This window comes from Saimiri boliviensis, chromosome 7 (assembly GCF_048565385.1).
Source record: "Saimiri boliviensis isolate mSaiBol1 chromosome 7, mSaiBol1.pri, whole genome shotgun sequence".
NCBI lineage: Eukaryota > Metazoa > Chordata > Mammalia > Primates > Cebidae > Saimiri > Saimiri boliviensis.
Genome location: NC_133455.1, coordinates 16,139,006 through 16,163,377, shown reverse-complemented (window position 1 = coordinate 16,163,377; position 24,372 = coordinate 16,139,006). Strand labels below are relative to the sequence as shown.

The 24,372-nt window shown below is 43.5% G+C and overlaps 1 protein-coding gene across 2 annotated transcripts in view; it reads left to right on the top strand.

The window, feature by feature from the left end:
• The first annotated feature begins 1,110 nt into the window (after nucleotides 1-1,110).
• Nucleotides 1,111-24,372, top strand: part of FBXW8 (F-box and WD repeat domain containing 8) — a 126,577-nt gene continuing 103,315 nt past the window's right edge. Inside the window, exons 1-2 of one of the 2 annotated variants that reach the window (XM_039472272.2) lie at nucleotides 1,111-1,505; nucleotides 18,213-18,317. In XM_039472272.2, the coding sequence (XP_039328206.2) occupies nucleotides 1,188-1,505; nucleotides 18,213-18,317 (423 nt within the window). In that variant the 5' untranslated portion in view covers nucleotides 1,111-1,187. The remainder of the gene's footprint in view (nucleotides 1,506-18,212; nucleotides 18,318-24,372) is intronic. The other variant, XM_074402186.1, reaches the window with a different exon arrangement.

Genomic DNA, 24,372 nt, shown 5'->3' with positions numbered 1-24,372 from the left:
CCCTCTCTCTCTTGTCTTTCTTGTCTTTCTCTTGCTTGCTTGCTTTTCCATTTCAATTTCTGTTTCTGTTTTCGTGTCCTTTTCTTTTTTTTTTTCTTTTTTTTTGAGATTGAGTCTCACTCTGTCACCCAGGCTGGAATGCAGTGGCACGATCTTGGCTTACTGCAACCTCTGCCTCCCAGGTTCCAGCAATTCTCTTGCATCAGCCTCCTGAGTAGCTGGGTTTACACGTATATACCGCCATGGCCAGCTCATTTTTGTATTTTTAGTAGAGATAGGATTTTGCCATGTTGGCCAAGATGGTCTCAATCTTTTGACCTCATGATCCACCGTCCTCGGCCTCCCAAAGTGCTGGGATTACATGGACTTTGAGGATGGGAGGGGGCAGTGAGGGGAGGAATATATACATATACGTATGTGTGTGTGTGTGTGTATAGCCACGTAAAAATAAAGTCATTCTTAGGCCTTTGCATCCTCCTAGCTTAGCTCCCACTTATGAGTGAGAACATATGATGGTTGGTTTTCCATTCCTGAGTTACTTCACTTAGAATAATAGTCTCCAGTCCTATCCAGGTTGCTACGAATGCAATTAATTCATTTTTTATGGCTGAGTAGTATTCCATCACATGTATATACCACAATTTCTTTTCCCACCTGTTGATTCTCTTTTAGATTTTAATTTAAATAACATCTTAAAGATATTTTCACTATCAATCCTTACTCCTTGCCTTACCTTATTTTGTTTTCTTCCTAATACCTATCACTGATTCAAATGTTCACGTTTATTTGTTTAAAGTCCCCCTTCCCACTTAAATGACGTCAGGGTTTTCTGTTTTGTTTAAATGCTGAATTCTCGGTGCCTGGCATAGAGTAGTCGCTCAATGCATGTTTGCTGAATGAAGGAACAATGCTTGGCGCGAAGTCAGAGCTTAGCATAAGTGATAGGCAGGAGAGCTGACGGGCTGAAGGGCGGGTGCGTAGACCTCCGCCTTGGGCGCCGCAAGTCACTAGCCTGACCAAGGGCGCCCAGGGCCAGACCGGGGGGCGTGGCGGGGGCGTGGCCGCCCACCCGGAACCCTAGAGCGACGGCGGCGGCGGTTTCCGGCCGTAGCGGACACTTCCCGTGGAGGGACTCTCCCGTGGCACCCAGCGGGGCCAGAGGACGTGGAGCGCCGGGAGCGGCGACGATGGACGACTGCAGCTTAGAGGAGTTCCGTCGGCGCTGGCAGGAGGAGCTGGCGCAGGCCCAGGCGCCGAGGAAGTGGCGGCGGCCCGAGGCTGCCGAGAGGCGGGCGCGACGGCCGGAGGTGGCCCCCGGGCGCCGCGAACAGGCCTCGGGGGACCCGGCGCTGGCCCAGGGTCTCCTGGAGGGCGCAGGGAGGCCTCCGGCGGCGCGGGCGACTCGGGCCGAGGTGCAGGACGTGGCGAGCCGGTCCCGTTTTCCTCGGGCCCGCGAGGGCGCTGGGGGCGGGGAGCAGCTGGTGGACCAGCTCATCCGCGACCTGGTGAGTGGCCGTCGCCTCTCGCCGAGGCCCGCGCCCGCCCCTGCCCTCAGGACAAACCCCTGCGGTGATTTGAAGAGTAACTGTGTGCCTCTAGTTGCCCGAGAAAATGAGTAGACGCACAAACACCGATATTAGTGCGTGCTTAGGGTCTTTCTGGAAGCAGCGCTTCTCAGTCGGGGCGATTTTGTTCCCCCAGATTTGGCAATGTCTGCAGAGATTTTTGGGTGTCTCATTGGGGTGTGTATGTGTGCATGTTAACTGGGCATCTAGTGGGTAGAGGCCAGAGATGCTCGTGAACATCCTACAGTGCACAACAGGACAGCACGCTCAAAAAATTATCCAGGCCAAAATGTCAGCGAGTGTGTGTGGAGTTGAGAAATCCTGCTCTTGAAAGCTACCTAAAACTTTGAACAAAGGTTGCTTTTGAAAAGGAGGACCCAGGTAATGAATAGGAAGGAATTTTAACTTTTCTTTGCATACTGTTTTCACTAATTTTTGTAACGGTGCACGTATTCAAAAAGATTCAGAAAAAAAGGAAGGAGAGCGGGAAGAACTCTGGGGCACTTTCATGAGGATTTCTTATCTTTTTGTGGGGCATAGATCCCTTGGAGAATCTGGAGGAAGCTGGGGACCTTCTCCGTTAAAAATAACCCTCTTGAGAAAGTTGGGAAAATCCAGATCACCTGAAATGCATCGGTGGCTCCCAGGTTAAGAGGACAAGGCAGCAGGTTTTAATGGTTTGATTTAAATTACGCTCAAAGAAAGGCTCTACACAGCTTTCTAATTGGGAACAATTCTCTCCTCCTCTCACCTTTCCCTGTCTCCGTCCCTCCTCTCTCTCTCTCTCTCTCTCTCTCTCTCTGAGACAGGGTTTTGCTCTGCTCTCTCTCTCTCTTCCTTTTTCTTTCTTCTCTTTCTCTCTTTCTTTCTTTTTCTTTTTTCTTTTTTTTTTTTTTTTGAGACAGGGTTTTGCTCCGTTGCCCAGGCCAGAATGCAGTGTTGCCCTCTCAGCTCACTGCAGCTTCAAACTGTCTGGCTCAAGCCATCCTCCTGCCTCAGTATCCTGAGTAGCTGGGACTACACGCAAGCACCACCACACTCAGATAATTTTTTAAATTTTTTGTTAACGACAACGTCTCCCTGTGTTGCCCAGTCTGGTTTCAAACTGCTGGGCTCAAGTGATCTTCTCAATTGGGAATAATTCTTTCAGTGGCAAGCTGTTTCAATAATGGCCAGTTTTATGTAATATGTAGTTTACTCAAATGACATTAATAGCTACTGTTTGAATTTTTACCAAGTGTTTGGTCCTATGCTCTGCCCTAATTTGAATACAACAATCCTGTAAGGTAGGTTTTAACTCTCCTTTTACAAATGAAGAAACTCACTCTGTAACTTGCCCAGGGTTATGTCACTGATAGATTCTGGGGATCCAGGTCTTTTCAACTTCAGGTTTCACCAAGTTAAACTTGAGTTGGCGTGAGAATCACTGGAGGCTTTGTTAAAATATAGGTTCTGGGCCTTCCCCAGTCCTGCTAACACCATCACCAGGGAACGGGCCCTGAAATCTGATGACTGGCTTGATCAGGCAAGTTTAAGACATTATACTCTATGGCTTCCAGGTCCTGATTCTCAAGGCGTTCCAGTTGTAACCCTTAGAGGTATAGACATTGATACCAAAAATAGTAAAGAAGTAAATCAAGTACAGTTGACCCTTGAACAGCTTGGGGGATAGGGCCACTCACCTCGTTGCAGTCAAAAATCTGTATAATATTTGACTCTCCCAAAACGTAACCACTAATAGCCTGCTGTTGACCCGAAGCCTTATTGATAACAGTCCATTAACGCGTATTGTGTATCTTCTGTGTGTTATATACCGTAGCCTTACAATAAAGTAAGCTAGAGGAGGAAGTGTCCTTAAGAAAGTTATAAGAGAAAATGTATTTACTATCTATTAAGTGGAAATGGCTCATCACAAAGGCCTTCATTCTCATTGCCTTCACACTGGGTAGGCGGCGGTGGCTGCTGCTGCTGCGAAGGAGGGATTGTCTTGCTGTCTTAGTGGTGGCAGAGGCACATTTGTTGTAACATTTAAGGAAAAAACCTGCATATAAGTGGACGGACCCACGTGGTTCAAACCCGTAGTGTTCAAGGGTCTGCTGTATTCTAAAAACAGAGGGAGCCTGTGTACTGGAGGATCTAGAGGGCACATCCGAATCTGTTTCATGTTGCTGGAAAAGGCCTGCCCTGTCTTCCTGGAATTCATGTTCCTGGTCTCCCCTGCCCTCTTCAGAATCACCACATTGGGTACTACTAGGCTTTACTATGAGTAACATACAACCTTTGGGGCACCTCTAATTTTAAAGAGGACCTTGTAGGCCGGGTGTGGTGGTACACATCTGTAATCCCAGCACTTTACAGGCTGAGGCAGGAGGATCGCTTGAGCCTAGGAATTCAAGACCAGCCTGGGCAACATAGTGGAATCCCCGTCTTTACAAAAATTTTTGTTGTTTTTTTTCTTTTGAGACGGAGTTTTGCTCTTGTTACCCAGGCTGGAGTGCAATGGCGCGATCTCAGCTCACCGCAACCTCTGCCTCCTGCGTTCAGGCAATTCTCCTGCCTCAGCCTCCTGAGTAGCTGGGATTACAGGCATGCGCCACCATGTCCAGCTAATTTTTTTTGTATGTTTAGTAGAGACATGGTTTCACCATGTTGACCAGGATGGTCTCGATCTCTTGACCCCGTGATCCACCCACCTTGGCCTCCCAAAGTGCTGGGATTACAGGCGTGAGCCACCGCGCCCGGCCACAAAAAATTTTTAAAAATTACCTAGATGTGGTGGTGCACCCCTTTAGTTCTAGCTACTTGGGAGGCTGAGGTGGGAGGATCGCTTGAGCCCAGGAGGTTGAGGCTGCAGTGAGCCATGATTGTACCACTATACTTAAGCCTGAGTGACAGAGCAAGACCCTGTCAAAAGCAGGCAAAAAAACAGACTGTGTGCCTGGGCAAGGTGGCTCATGCCTGTAATCCTAGCACTTTGGGAGGCTGAGGTGGGTGGATCTCTTGAGCCCAGGAGCTCCAGACCAACCTGGGCAACATGGAGAAACCCCATCAGTACATAAATTGGCCAGGCATAGTGGCATGCTCCTGTAGTCCTAGCTACTTGGGAGGCTGACATGGGAGGATTGATTGAGCGTGGGAGGTCAAGACTGCAGTGAGCCAGAATCGCACTACTGCACTCCAGCTGAGGGAAACTCTGTCTCAAAACAAAAACAAACAAGACTTTGCAATCCTCAGTAACACCGCTATAATTAAAGGCATAATTCATTGTATGTGTACTTACTGTCTCCTTGGTACTATCTTAAGGGTTTAGAGACATAGTTTTCATTTCTCCCAACAACTCTTTCAAGTGATTATTTTCAACAGATTTGTGGATAAGCATTAGGAAAGTAACTGATTTTTGGATAATAAACCTGCCCCTTATCTCCAGTCTGATAAATGACGACAGGATTTATGGAAAAGGCTTGGATCCCTGTAGCAGTGGTTGCAAGCCCAGAGCACACCGGGCTCAGGCAGGTGATGCACTGAGTGAGGCAGGCTGGGAGTTGCACAGTAGGTCCTTTCTCCCAGCTCATGAGGTGTTTTTATGTGTTCTGGTCATAGTTTTATAATGATTTGTTTCATAGTGGCAACTGTTCTTTTTGTCACATTAAACTTGTCTGATATTATAGGAATTGTCTTGAAACATGGCCATCTTGGTCTTGTTTTCTCACTTTTAAAAGTTTTTAAGCTCAAACTATGTATTGACATATATGTCCTAAATGCACAGCTTGATTTTTTTTTTTTTTTTTTTGAGTCTTGCTCTGTTGCTCAGGCTGGAGTGCAGTGGTGCAATCTTGGCTTACTGTAACTTCCACCTCCCAGGTTCAAGCAATTCTCCTGCCTCAGCCTCCTGAGTAGTTGGGATTATAGGTGCACACCAGTATGCCCAACTAATTTTTGTATTTTTAGTAGAGACAGTGTTTCACCATGTTGGTCAGGCTAGTCTCGAACTCCTGGCCTCGTGATCTGCCTGCCTCAGCCTCCCAAAGTGCTGGGATTACAGGCGTGAGCCACTGTGCCCGATTGCTTGATGAATTTCAAGTGTACACATCCATGTAAGCAGCAGCCAGGTCACAGGGCAGCATCATCAGCATGTCACAACCACATTCCCCACCCTGAGTTCCCTTCCACCCAAGGGTAACCCCTCACCTGACTTTTTTTTTTTTTTTTTTTTTTTTTTTTGAGACAGGGTTTCTTTGTCACCTAGGCTGGAGTGCTCTGGTGTAATCTTGGCTCACTGAAACCTCCATCTCCTGGGTTCAAGCGATTCTTGTGCCTCAGCCTCCCAAGTAGCTGTGACTACAGGTATGCATCACCCTGGCCGGCTAATTTTTGTATTTTTAGTAGAGACAGGGTTTCACTGTGTTAGCCAGCCTGGTTTTGAACTCCTGGCTTCATGTCATCTGCCTACCTTGGCCTCCCAAAATGCTGGGACTAAAGGTGAGCCCCCGTGCCTGGCCTCTCCTGACTTCGAACACCACATTTAGTTTTTGAACTGTATATTAAGTGGAGTCATACAGCATATACTCATGTGTCTGAGTTCTTGTGAATGGCATTATCGGTGAGATTGATCTCTATGAATATGCCACATTTTATCTACTGTTGATGGGAATTGCTACTAGTTTGTTGATAGCCAGCTTGGGACTCTCAGAAACGATGACACCGTAAATGTTTGTACATCTTTTGGAAAATGTGTCCACATTTTTCCTGAGTGTTCACTTGGGAGTGGAATTGGTGGGTTATAAGGTATGCATAGATTAGTCTTGGTAGATACGGTTTTCCAAAGTGGTTGTACTGGTTTTCTCACTCTTGATAGTAACTCATGTATGTGGAATATAGTATTCCACTTTATTCTTTACCATAATGAGATGACATGACAGCAGAACTTGACCACAGCATGAGCGAAATGATAAAGACATGGGAAATACATGCTACGGCTGAGATCAGGGTAGTAGCCACTGCCCCCATTAGCTGGTTCTTGCCCTGTAGGAATGTGGTCCTAGTGTTGTAAGGTCTTTAGATTTTTTTAAAATTGGGAATATGCATTTTTATGTGGACTCTCAGTTTTTTCTGCATGAGAAAACCATCCAAGCTGGGCATGGTGACACACACCTGTACTCCCAGCTGCAGGGGAAACTGAGGCAGGAAGATTGCTTGAACCCAAGAGTTTGAGACCAGCCTGGGCAACTTAGATTCTGTCTCACTTAAAAACCACCATCCAAAACTTTGGCTTCAAACAACCACTATTTAGCTCACCATTTTGTAGGCTGGCAGCTTGTTCTGGGCATGGGTGAGCTCACTCATGCGTCTGAGGTTAGCTGCAGTCACCCAGGCTGGTCTGCTTCTGGGGTTGGCTAATTGGCTCTGTGTGTGTGTGTGTGTGTGTGTGTGTGTGTGTGTGTGTGTGTGTGAGAGAGAGAGAGAGAGAGAGAAGAGGTGGGGGGAGAGGGGGAGATGGAGAGGGAAGGAGAGAGAGGTGTGTATCTGGGTTATGAGTCACCATACAGCAGCTTAGCCCCAAGTGGGCCTTCTCAGTGCTATGAGAGCATCAAGACGGTGAGCCCCAATGGCCGGATGCAGTGGTGCTTTTGAAGTCTGCATAGGTCATGTTTGTTATTTTCATGTGGCCAAGTCCGGAGTCAGTGTGGATTTACCCAAGTGCTTGGTTACAGAGAGACATGAACAAATTTGGGGCCATTACTATGTCCATCTGCCTCACAAACTCTTTCCATTTTTAATTTTTGGTAACTAAAAAATTAATAAAATTTTCGGTGCTGACACTGCAGGTTAAACAGAACCTGTCTGTGGGCCAGATCTGCCTTGGGTAACCGTATTATTGTCTTTGCCTTGTGCCTTCCCAAGAATCCTTTCTTCATCCACGGGTGGCTCCTGAAAGGAAGAGTTCGTTCCATTTGGGACTCCCCAGAATCTCTAACAAGCTGATTCAGTTGACATAAATGGGAAATAAAATCCGGTATCACCTTCTTACACTTTCTCCCTGCCCCGGTTTCCTCTCAACCTTTGGCACACTTTCATTAGTGCACCCGGTTGTATTTCTGGTGCAGTCGCCTCCACTTGAGTCTTCAGTGTCTATCACTAGAGTGAGAACAACTAGTAAGTTAGCAATCAAGAATGAAGTTGCCTTTGGATCGGTAGGTGAGCAGTGCTGCCTTCGAGTGTCATCTGGCTGGATATAGGCCAGAACCTCTGATGGGCAAGCAAAGCTTGACATGAAAACATAGGACTCAGCCGGGCGTGGTGGCTCACACCTGTAATCCTGGCACTTCGGAAGGCCAAGGAGAGTGGATCACAGGGTCAGGAGATCAAGACCATCCTGGCCAACATGGTGAAACCCCATCTCTACTAAAATACAAAAAACTAGCCAGGTGTGGTGGTGCGTGCCTGTAGTCCCAGCTACTCGGGAGGCTGAGGCAGGAGAATTGCTTGAACCCGGGAGGCAGAGGTGGCAGTGAGCCAAGATCACGCCACTGCACTCCAGCCTGGTGACAGAGTGAGACCCCATCTCAAAAAAAAAATGAAAACGCAGGACTCCTCCCAAGCCTCATCTTTTATGAAGCTTTTAGTAATACTGCTTAGCATCCATTTCTTTTTAGGGTGTGAGTTGGGAATACCTAAACTGGCACTTGATAAGTAAACTAACAAAAGGAACGACACATCCCTGGTCAGAATTTCAGAGGCAGTAGGCACTTTCTCTGCCATGTTTTCCCGTCTGTCTTCATAAACCCAGGCTTCTTGGAGATACTGGATGTACCTGAGTACAATTGCAAGTGTGCTGCTTTCTTCAGTGGAATGGTTGTGATAGCCACTTGCTTGGGCCCCATTTTTATTTAGGTGGTGTATCAGGACTCTGGGCTGTAAGCAACAAGCACCCAACTCAGACTGGCTTAAAAAACCCGAACTGACTTAACTGAAACTGGAATCTGTTGATTGCTGTAACTCAGAATTCCACATGGTAGTGTTTGTTTTGGGTGCTTACCTAAGGTAAGTAGGAGTCGCCTTCTCTTAATCCTGTTTTCCTTTATTGGCTTTATTCACAGACAGGCTCTCCTCTTAGGGAAAAATGGCTACCAGCAACTCTAGTCTTACATTCTATCTGCCTAGCAGCTCGGGAAAGAGAGCAACAAGTCATGAACCTAAATTCCCACTGGTGCAGACTGGGTCATGGGTCCACCTTTGAGCCAATCACTGATTCAAATTGGCCAGACTTGTATTCATTGCCCATTCCTGAAGATAAAGGTGAGGTCAGCTCCGCCTAAATGCTGTTGACTAAGAGTGGGAGTGGGATGGTTTCCTCGAGAGGAAGTGGATGTTGGGCAGGAAAAACCATCAATAACTGATACCCACTTCAGGTGGGTGTGTGATGCAGCACTAACTCTGAGAGTACAGTCGGCTCACCTTATCTACTGGGGACACACTTCAGGAACCCAGTGGGTGCTTGAAAATGCAGATAGTACTGAACCCGCTATATACCATGTTGTTTTCCTATACGCACAGACCAATGATAAAAAGTTTATAAACAAGGCACAGTAAGAGATTAATAGCCACAAAAAAGTAGAACATTGCAACAATGTACTATAGTAAACATGAATGTGGGGGTCTCAATATTGTACTGTAAGTAACTGATGCTGTGGAAAGCAGAACTGGATAAGGGTGGATGACTGTTTTCTGTTCATCCGACATATATTTGTTGATCAGCTCGGTGCTGGGGAATCAGCAGTAAACAGAATGGCTCCTTGTCCTCAGAGAGCCCTAAGGTCTTGTTTCTTTTAGCTAAAAACATGACATTAATGGAGTCAGGACAGCCTTGGCTATGGGGCTGGGCTCTGCAGTCTTTTAGGTTCAGCTTCAGGCTCTGCTGCTACCAGTTTCCTTGGGCAGGTTAATTTACCCTGTCTTAGCTGTCAAATGATGATGATGTTAGTACCTATCTTAAGAAAACGCGATGAAATAAGGCGTGGAACTTACTTAGCACCGAGCCTGGAGTACAGAAAGGGGCTGATACAGTTAAGCTGGTGCTATTATAATTAGTACTCAGAAGAGTTTGCTATGCTATTTTACTTCTTTGCTGAAACTTACCACTGATAAGCCCTTAGCTTCCACCTCTTGTGAAACTCTGGAGGGCGGGATCTGTTGCCTTACCATTCTACCTCCACCTGCCTTACTAGCACAGTAGGGGCCCTGTCTACATTTGCTTAGTTGAAATAACATGGGCAAAATTATTTGCTTCTGACAGCAACTTTATAAAGAAGCTCTGTGATGGTTAGAACCCTTAAACATTCAAACCATCCTTCCAGGTTAAGATACGGAGTTTTAGGGCTGCTATAAGTTTTAATACTGCTGGCAATACTTATCACTCCCCATGTCAATATTTAACCTGTCAGATCCTACATTTATGTTGCCAACAAGATAGATTTAATGGCTTAACTTTCTTCTGTTTTTAAGTTAAATACAAATAAGGAAGCTCCCTAATGTAAACACTTTTCTTCTGGCTAAGAAGCAATGAGATAGCAAACCAAACCAAATGTGTACTCATGAATTGACTTACCTGGAATAACATCTTTGCCTCTTTCCTGTCCTTTGCCTGCCTTTTCAAGCTCAGCTTGAGTTCCATCTCCCGGGTTAATTCTTCCCTGATTTCTCCAGCCCAAATTTCTCCCTTTCCCACAACTAAAAAATTCTTATCTTCAGTGCCATTCGGTTTTTCACGTTATTCACGAATTCGTAAATAGAAACAGGCATCTGCTTATGAACTTTTTGAAATGAGGCCTGTGTATACTAGAACAACTGTGACTTACGTCAGGTCTTTGTTGGAAGGATCTGCTGCATGAATCAGCTTGGGTTTCATTCATTCATTCCACAGATACTTGTTAAGTGTCTTCTTAGCACCAGCCACTATTCTAGGCATCGAAAATATAGCATTGAATAAGACAGAAAAAAGCCTGTGCCCTTGTATAACTTACATTCAGGGCAAGAGAGAGTTAGAAAATGGACAGATAATTGTCAGGTAATAAATAAATGTTCTGGGGAAAATGGAGTGGATAGAGTGTATCTGCCAGGGAAGGGGCTGTAATTTTCAGTAGTGCTGTCCAACAGAGCCTTTCTGGGAAGGTCACGTTTTGTGGAAAACTTAAGGGAGGTGAGGGAGTGAACATACAGAGATCAGGATGAGGGGATTCTAGGCCCAGAAGGCAAATGAAAGGTTCTGTGGTGGCCAGGACCCACACTTAGTTCAATGCTCTGTTCCCTTGAAATTCTTAATCATTTTTGACCAAGAGGCCCCACAAATTCTATAGCCAATCCTGATGGTGGGAATGTGCCTGCAGTGTCTTGGACCCTTAATGTGGACATCTTTATGCATTTCACAAACAAAACCATGCCCACTGTGGTACCCGTCTGGAGCCTGAAGCTTCTCTTCTTCCTGTCTTCTCTCTCTGCTGTGTTCTAAAGCTCAGATCCCAGTTTTGACTAAAAGGGGGCTCAAAGCAGAGACCCAGCCCATTTTGCTTCACACCGCCCTCCTTCACCACCACACCTAGCCTCCTGAGTTTTCTCCCAGCACTTGCTCGTCTTTAGGTTGGCGTCTTCTACCTTCTTTCCTTGCCAGAGTCCCCAGGGGAGTGAGAATGTGTCATGAGGCTGGAAAGCCTAGTCCCGTAAAAAAAGGATAAATCAAATTTCATGGACATTCATTGTGCATCTACTGTGTTCAAGGCACTGAGCTAGTTAGATTCTGTAGTATTATAGTTCACTTATATCACCCGCACTTGTGATCAACACATATTTATTGAATACCTTTTGCTTTTCCTCATAGCTAGGCATGGGGATTAGGTTAAACATTAAGAGAGAAATTGGTTTTTTGTGCACTGCTTGGGAGCTTAGCCGCTCTTTACAGCATTGTTAGGAGAAATGGTTTCCAACTTCTGTACAGTTGGCTTACTAATGAACTTTGGAGTACCTTGGGGGATGATTTATATCGCCTGTTGTAGTCTCCTGTATTTATTTCATTTTACATGACAGCGACTTATTTCTATGAAGATTTTAGCTCTCTGAGTGTAGACACCATTTCTTATATACTTGCTAACAGCACCTTTCTCTCCCTAGCACCTGGTGTGGCCCTGAACTTAGTATTTTGAACATAAATTACTTTAAAAATGTGTTGCTTTTGTGTGTCTTTGAAAATATCACGTGCTCAATGTAGAAATATTTAGGAAATTCAGATGAATAGAAATAAGAAAATAAAAATCTTTAGTAATGCCATTGCTTAGAGGCTACCATTGTTAACATTTTGGTGTGTTTCTGACATTTGTTTTTTGTTTTTTATTTGAGACAGAATCTCTCTCTTTTGTCTAGGCTGGAGTGTGGTGGTGTGATCATGGCTCACTGTAGCCTCGACCTCCCAAGCTCAAGCAATCCTCCCACCTCAGCCTCCTCAGTAGCTGGGAGGTGCCACCACACCTGGCTAATTTGTTTTAATTTTTTCTAGAGAGAATGGCTCACTGTGTTACCTGGGCTGGTCTTGAACTCTTGGCCCCTAATGATCTGCTCACCTCGGTCACACAAACTATTGGGATTACAGATGTGAGCCACTGTGCCTGGCCTATTTCTGACTTTTTTTTCTCTGTGTGTGTATAAGAATATATATTTCAAGACCAATTGTGGATTATAAATGGATGCCTATTTATCTTGACTGCCTTTCAGACCTTCTCCCTCCCCTATTTCCGCAACCAGCCAACCAGTTTTTTTTCTTCTCAAAGAAGACACAGGTGAAACAGAAACTCATCTGTTTCTTCTGTTGAGATTTTGTGGATCTACTCTGCTCAGCTTTTGCAGTATGTGGAAAGTTGAGATAAACGCCTTTAGAGAACAGTCTCCTTTCAGTCTTAGATTTAGTAGAAATGTTATTGCAAATCTCTTCTTTGAACTCAAGGTGCTTTTCTCAGTTTCCTAAACCACCACCCAGAGGGATCTTTCATGTTCTCTTTGCCCTGGAGATAGACATTGGGAACAAAAACCTTAAGGCAGTTTCTTCACTTTTTACTGCTTTGGCTCTTAGTAATTATCCCTTCTTCTATTAAACAAGAGAAGACAGATTAAATTTCTAACAGTAAGGCACAAAACCAATCCATTTACAGAATTAGTCTTACATTAGCACGTAGGAATACAAATCAGCCTCCCTGGGGATGGATCTCTTTACAATTTCTCTCAGCGTTTTTGGAGTAAGTCCAGTAGACTTTGGGAAAATCTAGTATTCACTGACTTTAAGTTAACCAAGTAATATGACCCCTTGTAGTTTTTTTCCCCCCTTGATTAGGAAAGGGGATGGATAGATTTTTATATCTGCCTATGATGTAGGGTTGTGTTCTCAACTTTTAATGTGCATGAGGATTGCTGGAGAAAGTGGTACTTGAGGCCGGTGCGGTGGTTCATGCCTGTAATCCCAGCATTCTGTGAGGCCAAGGCGGGCGGATCACTTTGAGGCTGGGAGTTCAAGACCAGCCTGGTCAACATGGCAAAACCCTGTCTCTACTAAAAACCACAAAAATTAGCTAGGTGTGGTGATGAGTGCCTGTAATCTCAGCTACTTGTTAGGCTGAGACACAAGAATCAGTTGAATCCAGGAGGTGAAGGTTTCATTGAGGCAAGATCGTGCCACTGCACTCTAGCCTGGACAACAGAGTGAGACTCTGACTCAAAAAAAAAGAAAAAGAAAAAGAAAGTGGCGCCGGGCGCGGTGGCTCACGCCTGTAATCCCAGCACTTTGGGAGGTCGAGGCGGGTGGATCACGAGGTCAAGAGATCGAGACCATCCTGGTCAACATGGTGAAACCCCGTCTCTACTAAAAATACAAAAAAATTAGCTGGGCATGGTGGCGCGTGTCTGTAATCCCAGCTACTCAGGAGGCTGAGGCAGGAGAATTGCCTGAACCCAGGAGGCGGAGGTTGCGGTGAGCCGAGATCACGCCATTGCACTCCAGCCTGGGTAACAAGAGCGAAACTCCGTCTCAAAAAAAAAAAAAAGAAAGTGGTGTGTTAGCCCTATCCCTGGATATGCAGGGCAGTAGGTCTGGGTAGGGCCCTGGGCATTTTTTTTTTTAATTCCACAGGTGATTTTGATATGTAATACAGGACCAAAGTCTGCAGTAGTGATACAGAATTGATGGCTGAGCCATTGTGAAAGAACTAAAAGCAAGGTTGTATATTATCAAACTGATACTTTTCCTAACATTGAAGGAATACTAATATTTTGAATTTATTGGTCTCCTATAGAATAAATTTGGCTAGTCTCACATTGCTGGGACCACTACTGCAAAATTATTTTCTCTAAACATTGTAGCCACATTGATATTTTTATAGTTTGACCAAATTTCCCTATATTCATATTTCCACTGTCTTTAATTCCTTTTCCTTCTTCTTGGAATATCTTTGTTTCCAAAATGCCAGGATGTCCATTTTCATGTTTTTAAGTCAGTATAGAGTTGAGTTAATGTGGCCCATAACCTTTTGGATGGCTGTGTGCTTCACAGTAGTCTGGGTGGAAGACTGATAGCCCCTTTTATTTATTTTTTATTTTTAATTGATGCATTATAGTTGTACATATTTATGGGGCACAGTGTGATACATGTATACAATGTATATGGACCAAATCAGGGTAATTAACATATCTGTCACCTAAAACAGTTATTATTTGTGTTGTAAACATTCAGAATTTGCTCTTCTAGCTATTTGAAAATATGCAATAAATTGTTGTGAATTATAGTCACCCTGTAGCGCTACAGAACACCAGAACTCATGCCTCCTGTCTAGCCGCACTTTTATATTTGTTAACCAACCTCTGGCTGATAGCATCTTTTAGATAAGAAAGTATTTCTCTGCACACTAGTAGCAAGTAGTATTTTTAACCTACATTTATGAACTGTGGGAAGTACCCAATCAGAGTGCCTAAGACATTCTGCTGCCGCTACAGTAGTAGGAATTACGTGGTTACTAGGCCACAGCTTTTGTCCAGGATGTGGCTTCACATCCTTGTCAAATCATGCACACCTATAAACGAGGTGTGTTTTCAACAACAGGGCCAAATATGCTCACAGCTCTGCCTCTTATAAGGTGTTTCCCAAATGATATTTCCAATAATAACAAACCGAAGTTGTTGAATCAGTTACTTAACCTTGAATTTATTCTGGTTTGTTGGTTGGCTGGTGTAGTGATGTTACTTACTTGCCTTCTAGTATCCTCCTTGAATAGGGGAGAGGGAAGTAGCTTACCTGGACTAATGTCTCTGGAGGTGTACAGAAGAACCCTTGGGAGTATATTGAACACAGGCCTATCATGGGTCATGTCTATTGCTTTTCAAAAGATAGACTCTGAGATGGAGATCTGCACGTAGGTGGTTTAGCAGGTTTTCTGTTCAGAGAGGTCCTGAACTGAGCAAGCGGGCCAGGCCTTTGTACCCAGCCATAGACTAGTCATTGGATACAGGCTGCCTTGCGGGGTGAGAGGGGATGTAACTTGGGTGAGGCAGCTTGTTTGGTCAAAGGCATTGCCTAGGAATGGACTCAGCTATGATTCAACAGCAGGCAGCATTTTCATCTAGGGGAATGAGGGGGACCCGAAGGGAGCATCCGAGTGACCCACTGCAGTATCTATGACAAGGACCATTTATAGAATGTCTTGCTGGAATTATCCTAAGTGTGCAGCATGAAACTTGAGCATTTGGTCTCCTCACCTTGCGGGGGGTGGGGGGTGTCTATATATTTCTTAAGATGTGGACCTTCCTTTAGTGTATTGGTTTCTGTTTTTTTTTCCCTGCCATTTTCCAGTGGTTAGCCATGGAAGGTCATCTACATGAAAGTCCGGGACTTGATCTCTTTTGGAGTTTAGATTGTAATTTTGAGGACACACTTTTTTTGTTTTGTTTTAAGTTTGGCTGTGTAGAGTCTTTTACAAAATTACAATTCAATGGTTTGAAACAGTGGTTGCCCTTCAGAACTTTTAAATGATCGAGAGCCATCATACTGCATGCATTAACAATGAGACCAGCATGGGTCTCATTTTTATTCTTACTAGCATACCTATTTCATAGAGTGGTTATACCTGTTTTGCAGGTGAGAATGCACAGATGCACTTAGCCTGGTTGCTTGTTGGTAAGGTGGCCGAACAGGTTTATCAGTTTGAGTCTTTGCTCTGAACCTCCAAGCTGGGTTGCATCCCAGAGATTATGGTGGTTGGGTTCAAGGATACAGGGCTAGGATAATGCCAACGTACAGGCATTGTCTCCCATGATGAGGGTAGAGGCTAAGCCAAGTGAGTAGGCAAAAGATGGAAGGCTTGGGCTGGGCACTGTGGCTCACACTTGTAATCCCAGCACTTTGGGAGGCCAAGGCAGGCAGACTGCATGAGGTTGGGAGTTTGAGACCAGACTGGCTAGCATGGTGAAACCCCATCTCTACTAAAAAAAAAAAATACAAAAATTAGCCAGGCGTGGTGGCAGGCGCCTGTAATCCCAGCTACTTGGGAGGCTGAGGCAGGAGGATCGCTTGAACCTGGGAGGTTGCAGTGAGCTGAGATCACGCCATTGCACTCCAGCCTGGGCAGCAGAGCAAGACCGTCTCAAAACAAAACAAAACAAACAACAACAACAACAAACAAAACTGGAAGGCTTCTGTTACCAGCAGTGTGACTTTTCTGCATCAGAATAGCTAAAAACAAAGATGATGTCCTGTGCCTCTTTGGAGTAGTGTCAAGTCCAGAAACCAGTTCATAGTCAGTCCTAAATGGGACCAATTGAAGAAGGCAATGCCTGGCAAGTCTCTAACAGGGAAAGGCTAAAGGAGACTTCAGATTCGGTGAACAAAGGCTTTTCTTTGGCTTTATTTGTATGAGGATAAGGAACATTTTTCTCTTGTTTCTTTACCAAGTAGGTAAAGTAGTCCTCTCCACAAAGTCAAAATCCAAAAAACGAAAGCAGGAGGAGGACCACAATTGCAAAGGAAAGTTTCATCTTGAGTGCAGCTTTCCTTGGCAAACAGTGACTCCCTCCAGTGTTGATTTGAGGAGTCTCAAGTTGTATCTAGGCCGAGAGAGAAAATGATGCGGCTCTTTTTCCTGATGAGTGAAACCGATTAGTTGTGGGAGGGGATGGAGCCTGACATTAAACCAATGACTTTCCTTTATTTTTTTAGGCACGAACCCCGAGCCTTCTAATTACACTTGCAGATTTTTTTTTCCTGTGTTTTTCTGTACGGCCAGAATTTCTCTTGATTTAACATTGTGTTCCTTCTCTTTGCCCACAGAGAGCTGTCAACTCTTACTCTTTTTTTCCTCCAGAAAACCCTTTTGACCTTCATCCTTTGCACTGTTTTTACAGTTAAATACTGCATTTCCTTTTTATGCTCTGGGATATCTTTTAGTCCTGAGACCCCTAGATGAACAGAAATTTCATTCCAGAAGAAATCTTTACCCTGAGTCCTGGTAGGGTCTAAATCAGTGCTTACACTCCCTTAAAAACAATGAGGCGATTTTTGTTTTGAGACAGCAGCCTTGCAATATGTAAGACTGCTGCGTTTGAGTGGTGAATTAACAATTTGCTTGCAAGCAATAAGTCACTGATGTCAGCCAAAGCTTATTAAAAATGGATTTTATTAAGCGAATGCTATTGGGACAAAGAGCACAGCTTTTCCTGGCTTTGCAGAAGCACATACCAAAGTGAGCTTTGGCAGGTGGATTGGGAACAGGCAGAGGGGTACATACGTACATTTGGCTTTTTTTCTGTTTCACACTCATATTTCTTTGTGCTACCAGGATCGTCATGACAGCCTTATCTCTCAAGTAAAGTCCGTTACCTCATCTCTAATTGCTTATCCAAAGGCAGGCGAGCTCTGATTTCTCTGCATTAATAAATGACACCGAAGAAGAACTGCTTTGTTTGCACTGGCTCGCTCAGGTTAACCAGTGTAAGCCCCTGAGAGCATTGGGAAACCTTGCACTTTGCCAGTGGTCAAGGAGAGGTGGCATTCACTGCGATCAAGAGCAGTGCTGCGCTTGTTTACATTTTGCTCATGTTTGTAGCCCTATTCTTTTCCCAGTGAAAACCCCTTTGTGACCTAAAGCAGCTTTTCTCTAGCTGTGGGTACCCACTCCCTTCCTAGTTGGGAGTAGTGGCGGTTGCCCTGGGAGGAGGGGTGGCCTCCCTGATTTCAAGGCTCACTTTCTTGGCTGCCTGCTGCTCACCTTTCCTTAGAGGTCAGGAGCCTCTCTACAGACCTTGGCACTAATTGCTGTGCCATACACAAGGCTGGAAGATAGCACCCCTGCTGCTCTGTGAAGCACGATGGGAAATGGTCATACGAGTTTCATAAGTGAATATGAGGAGTGGAGACGTGTGGGAGTCTGAGAATGGTGGATGGCTGGCAGGTTCTGAAATACTTCCATGACTGCCTGGTGAAACAGTGCAGATGCCTCCCTCCTGGGAAACAGCTTCAACTATCTTGTCACCACCTAAGGATATCGCTGGTCATTTAAAGGGCCTGTACATTTGAGTTGTTTCCATATCTAAGAATTGTAAACTTATTTCCTTTTCTGTCCCCCACAGAACGAAATGAATGATGTGCCCTTCTTTGATATCCAACTGCCTTATGAATTGGCAATCAATATATTTCAATATTTGGACAGGAAAGAACTAGGAAGATGTGCACAGGTAAGCTGTCACCAACAGATGTTCAAGATTTCCCTAAATGAGTGATTAAAGTATAGGACTCCTCTGGGTAATAGAAATTTACTTACAGAATTACAAACTTTGCAGAATGAATGAATTGGATGGCAAGTTTGCTTGAAGGAAAGCCACCCTGACCTTAAAGGATTATAGTTCACATCACCACTCGGTGTGTGTCTTTCTGTGACCCAAGAGCTCTCTTCTCCCTGCAGTCTGAGTTATGGCTGGCCTGTGGCAGTGTGCTGGCGGCTGACAACTTGGTGCTAAGCCTTTATTGAGCTTGCCTGCGCTATTAATGTACTCACAGTTTTTAATGCAAAGATGTGAGCCCTTGGTTAAATCAAGCCAGTTGTTAGGTTGGTGGCTGAGGGTCAGCCCAGGGACAGAACAGTGAAGTCATGTTTTAGGTGCATAGTCCAAATTACCCTTTAAACTTTAGGATCTCAATCAGTGAGGTGCAAGGCAGGGCAGGTGAGAACTGAGACCCACCAAAGGAATTGCAGATCAGTGTCACCCATCTCATGCGTACTCTGGGTCATATGCCTGTGGAGTGGAATGGTGGGTGATATCATTCAGGCCAAACTGCATTGCGTATAGGAATCATGGGGGGATCTTGGTAAAATGCAGATTCAAATTCAGGAGGTCTGGGGTGGGCCTGATAGTCTACTTTCTTTCTTTCCTTTTTTTTTTTTTTTTTTTTTTTTTTTTTTTGTGAGACGGAGTCTTGCTCTGTTGCCCAGGCTGGTGTGCAGTGGCACAATCTTGGCTCACTGCAACGTCTGTCCTCCCTCCCCATGGTCCAAGCAGTTCTCCTGCCTCAGCCTCCCGAGTAGCTGGGACTATAGGCACATGCCGTCACACCCAGCTAATTTTTGTATTTTTAATAGTGATGTGGTTTCACTGGCCAGGCTGGTCTCAAACTCCTGACCTCAGGTGATCTGCCCGTCTTGGCCTCCCAAAGTGTTGGGATTACAGGCATGAGCCACCATGCCCGGCCCCATTGATAGTCTGCTCTCTAAGCAGGGGGTGCCAGCGTGGTTTTGGCAACATTTTGAGAGAGGCAAAGGTTTATGCCATTAAAATTGTTCTTTTGTTCTCGCCTTTTTGGCGAAGAGTGTGTGATTGATATTTCTTTTCTTTTTTTGAGACAGAGTCTTGCTCTGTCATCCAGGCTGGAGTGCGGTGCCATGATCTCGGCTTCCTGCAACCTCTGCTTCCTGGATTCAAGCAATTGTCCTGCCTCAGCCACCCAAGTAGCTAGGATTATAGGCGCATGCCACCATACCCAGCTAATTTTTGTTTTTTTAGTAGAGACAGGGTCTTGTAATGTTGGCCAGGCTGGTCTCGAACTCCTGACCTCAAGTGACCTGCCCAACTCATCCTCCCAAAGTGTTAGGATTACAGGCATGAGCCACTGCGCCTAGCCTGATTTTTCTTTTTTAAAAATTTCATTTAATTTTTTTAAATGGACAAATAAAGTTATGTATGTTTATCAGGTATAACATGATTTTTGAAATACCTGTGCATTGTGGAATGGTTCGGTGGAGGTAACTAACATGTATTACCTCACATACTTATTTTCTGTGGTGAGAACACTTCAAATCTATTCTCTTAGTGATTTTCAGGTATATATCATTAACTGAAGTCACTGTTATACAGTGGAGCCCTGAACTTACTTCTTCCATCTAACTGAAGTTTTGTATTCTTTGCCATCCTGCTCCGCCAGCCACTGGTAACCACCATTTTATTCTCTACTTCTATGAGCTCAACTTTTTTAGATTCTGCATTTAAGTGAGATCATGCAACATTTGTCTTTCTGTGCCTGGCTTATTTCATTTAATAATGCCCTCTAGGTTCAAACATGTTGTAAATGACAGGATTTTCTTCTTCTTGGTTTTTTTTTTTTTTTTTTTTTTTTAAGACTAGATAGTATTCCTTCGTGTGTATATGCCACATTATCTTTATCCAGTTATCTGTTGATTCTGTATCTTGGCTGTTGTAAATAACATTGCATTGAACCTGGGAGTACAGAGATCTCTGACTTACTGTTTTCACTTCCTTTGGATATATATCCAGCAACCAGAATTGCTGGATCATATGGTAGTTGTATTTTTAATATTCGAAGGCACCTCTGTTTCCTAAGTGTGCAAGGTTTCCCTTCTCTCCACCTCTTTGTCAGCACTTGTTTTGTCTTTTTGGCAATAGCCATTCTAACCAGTGTCATTTTAATTTGCACTTCTCTGATGATTAGTGCTGTTGAGCGTTTTTAAATATACCTATTGGCCATCTGTATGTCTTCTTTTGAGAAATGTCTATTCAGGTCCTTTGTTCATTTTCAAATTGGATTGTTTGTCTTCTTGCTATTGAGTTGTTTGAGTTCCTTATGTAACATTTTGGATACTAACTGCTTATCAGATATATGGTTTGGAAATATTTTTTCTCATTTTGTAGGTTGTCTCTGTACTATGCTGATTGTTTCCTTTGCTGTGCAAAAGCTTTTTAGTTTGATGTAATTCCATTTGTCTGATTTTGTTGCCTGTTCTTTTGGGGTCATATCTAAAAAATCATTATACCAGTGTCATGGAGTTTTCCCTCTAATTTTCTTTCTTATCGTTTTACAGTTGCAAGTCTTACATTTAAGACTTTAATACATTTTGAATTTATTTATTTATTTTTATTAAGATACTCACGCTGTTGCCCAAGCTGGTATAAAGTGGTGTGATCATAGCTCACTGTAGCCTCGAACTCTTGGGCTCATGTGATTCTCACACTTCAACCTCCTGAGTAGCTGGGACTACAGGCTCATGCCAAGATGCCCAGCTAACTTTTAAATTTTTTGTAGGGACAGGGTCTTGCTTGGTTGCCCAGGCTAGTCTCAAACTCCTGGCTTCAAGTGAAAGTTAATTTCTTTATAATAGCGTGAGATGGGGGTCTAACTTCATTCTTCTATATGTGGCTATCCAGTTTTTACAACATTATTTATCGAAGAGACTTTTTCCCCCCATTGTGTGTTCTTGGCACCTTTATTGAAAATCAATTGACTGTAAATGCACAGGCTTATTTCTGGGCTCTCAATTCTATTCTGTTGATCTGTGTATCTGTTTTTATGCCAGTGCCAAGCTGTTTACATTGCTATACCTTTGTAGTATATTTTGAAATGAGGTATTGTGATGCCTCCAGCATTGTTCTTTTTGCTCAGGATTGCTTTGGCTATTTGCAATGTTTTGTGTTTTTATAAAAATTTTATCATTGTTATTTCTATATCTGTGAAAAATGTCTTTGGAATTTTGATAGGTTGCATTTCACTCACTTTGAGTAGTATGGACATTTTGATAGTATTCTTCCAATCCCTGAACATGGAATATCTTTCCATTTATTTATATCTTCTTCCCTTTTCTCCTTAATGCTTTATAGTTTGCAGCATACTGGTCTTTAGCGTCCTTGGTTGAATTTGTTCCTAAGTATTTACTTTTGGTGCAGCTATTGTGAATGGGATTATTTTATTGACTTCATTTACAGATAGCTTGTTGTTGGTGTATTCTACTGATTTTTGTACATTGATTTTGTATCCTGCAACATCACCACATTTGTTTATTAGTTTATTGGTGGAGTATTTAGGGTTTTCTATATTTATGTTTATATTGCCTATAAACAGGGACAGTTTAACTTCATCCTTTCCTATTTGGATGCCTTTTATTTCTTTCTGTTACCTAATTGCTGTGACGAGGACTTCTAATACTGTGTTGAGTGCAAGTGGTCAGGATGCACATCCTTGTCTTATTGCTGAAGAAAAGCTTTCAACTTTTCAGTGAGTATCAGGGTAGCTTTGGTTTTGTCACATACGGCCTCTATTGTGTTAAGGTACATTCCTTCTATACCTCATTTATTATGAGTTTTCATCATGAAAGGATCTTGAATTTTGTCAAATGCTTTTTCTGCAACTGACATGATTATATCGTTTTTCCCCTTCATTCTGTTAATGTATTGTATTACATTTATAGATTTCTGTTGATTTCTCATAAGTTAAATGGGTGTATAATTGCTACCCATTTGGCTTTTGATGGACAACTGTATTCTCTAGGAGACACTGGAGTATCCATTCTCCATAACCGCCAAAAAATTAGTTTGTTTAGTGCTTAGCGTTTTCATCCCTGGATTCTATCATGCATTTTACACAGTTGTTTACAGCTTTAAGAGAAAGGGTTCGCAAAATTCAGTGGTAGGAAAACTGCACACTAAAATTGAAAGCACCACTGAGACTATGACATTCAGCATAGGAAGGCGGTTTGAGAGTGGTGAAAACTGTAGCCAAATCTGGACTCTACAGCTTGCTATCTCTATGGCAGTTCAGTGAAGTCACACATGATACAGGACCATTTAGACTTTTTAAAATTCTTTTTTCTTTTTCTTTTCTTTTTTTTTTTTTTGAGAGGAGTCTTGCTTTCTTGCCAGGCTGGTATGCAATGGCACGATCTTGGCTCACTGCAACCTCTGCCTCCCAGGTTCAAGTGAGTCTCCTGCCTCAGCTTCCTGAGTAGCTAGGACTACAGGCATGTGCCACCATGCTCAGTTAATTTTTGTATTTTCAGTAGAGATGGAGTTTCACCATGTTGGCCAGGATGATCTTGAACTCTTGACCTGGAGGTCCACCCACCTCAGCCTCCCAAAGTGCTGGGATTACCGGCATGAGCCACTGCGCCGAGCCATTCTACTCTTTCTTTATGAAGCATTCTGCTTAATCATTTTTCTACTTGAATATGAATTTCAAAGGATTTTTAATGTTCTTGATTGTTGCAGTATTGCTTAAGTCGGGGCATTGGCAAATATTTTTTGATGCACAATGTGTGTCTGGGAAACGATGGAAATTATTTAAAGACTCAAATTGACTTTAAAAATGTGCTGAAATGTAAACTGTGCTCAGAGCCTATCAGTTGCACTAAGCATGAGTACCTATATTGTTTTCGTTCCCCTTGGAAATTTGATTTGTTATATTCTAACTTTACACATTGGCCCTGCTCCCAAGAGTTGAAAACAAGAGTATAGCTAAATGAGGCCGATTCCTGGATTTCAGCCTGATGCTGTTAGCCGAAGTCTTGGAACAGGGTCTAATAGCTAGCTGCTTTACACAAAGTCAGCATTAGACGATAAAATCTTCATTCTTGATAGCGAGCTGCTGTTTAAGAAATCATTTCTTTTAACATTGCTTTCTGCTCTCCTGCTTTGTAGAGGGCCATGTGGCTTTCACATCTGCTGCTGGTTTTCTCATCCAAAGAGTTTATCAGAGAAAGATAGGATCTAGTGGAAGAAGAGATCCCCTTTTGGTACAATGGGGCTGCATTACAGGGTAGATTGGTTATGCTGGTGAGATTATTCTGCAGGTGTGAACAGTTTAATTTGCAACACAGTAGTCCAATTGTCCACCAGAATTCTCCCCTCTATGGCCAGTTGGATTTGGCTTTTGGTTGTTGTTGTTAACCCACTTTTTAGAGCACATGTATAAGAATAGAAAATATTCTTAAACAGAACCCCGTTAGGGTGCAGTGACTAAGTTGGCTGTGATCTGTGAAGTCAGGGTTTTTATGGCGCTCTTGCATGAGAGTGACAGTAGGTGGCTAGGAGTTTGTAGAACTGGCTTTGTTTCATCAATCGTTAAAAGTAAAACCACAAAGTAATAAAAATCAGTAGCGTTTTCATTTGTTTCTTGGGGTGTTTTTATTTTGAAACAGGGAGGAAGTTCTTCTGTGGAATGTCCTGCTGCTTTATGATTTTATTTTAGAGGGGCTTGCTTTTTTTCTCTCTCTCCATCTCTCTTTTAATCTAGGTGCCTTGGGATTTTAGTGAAATTGGGCCAGTTATGTAGAATTGGCACCATGAACTAAATGTATGCCCTTGGAGAAAACCTGTTTGCTTAGATCTTTATGCCAAATTGGGAACTGACTAACAGTAAGAAACTCTGTTACTGGGAGGCCTTTGAGATTTAATTATCCCACAAACCATGCCGGAGACTGATTTTGCTTTGACTTCGTCTCTCCACATCCCC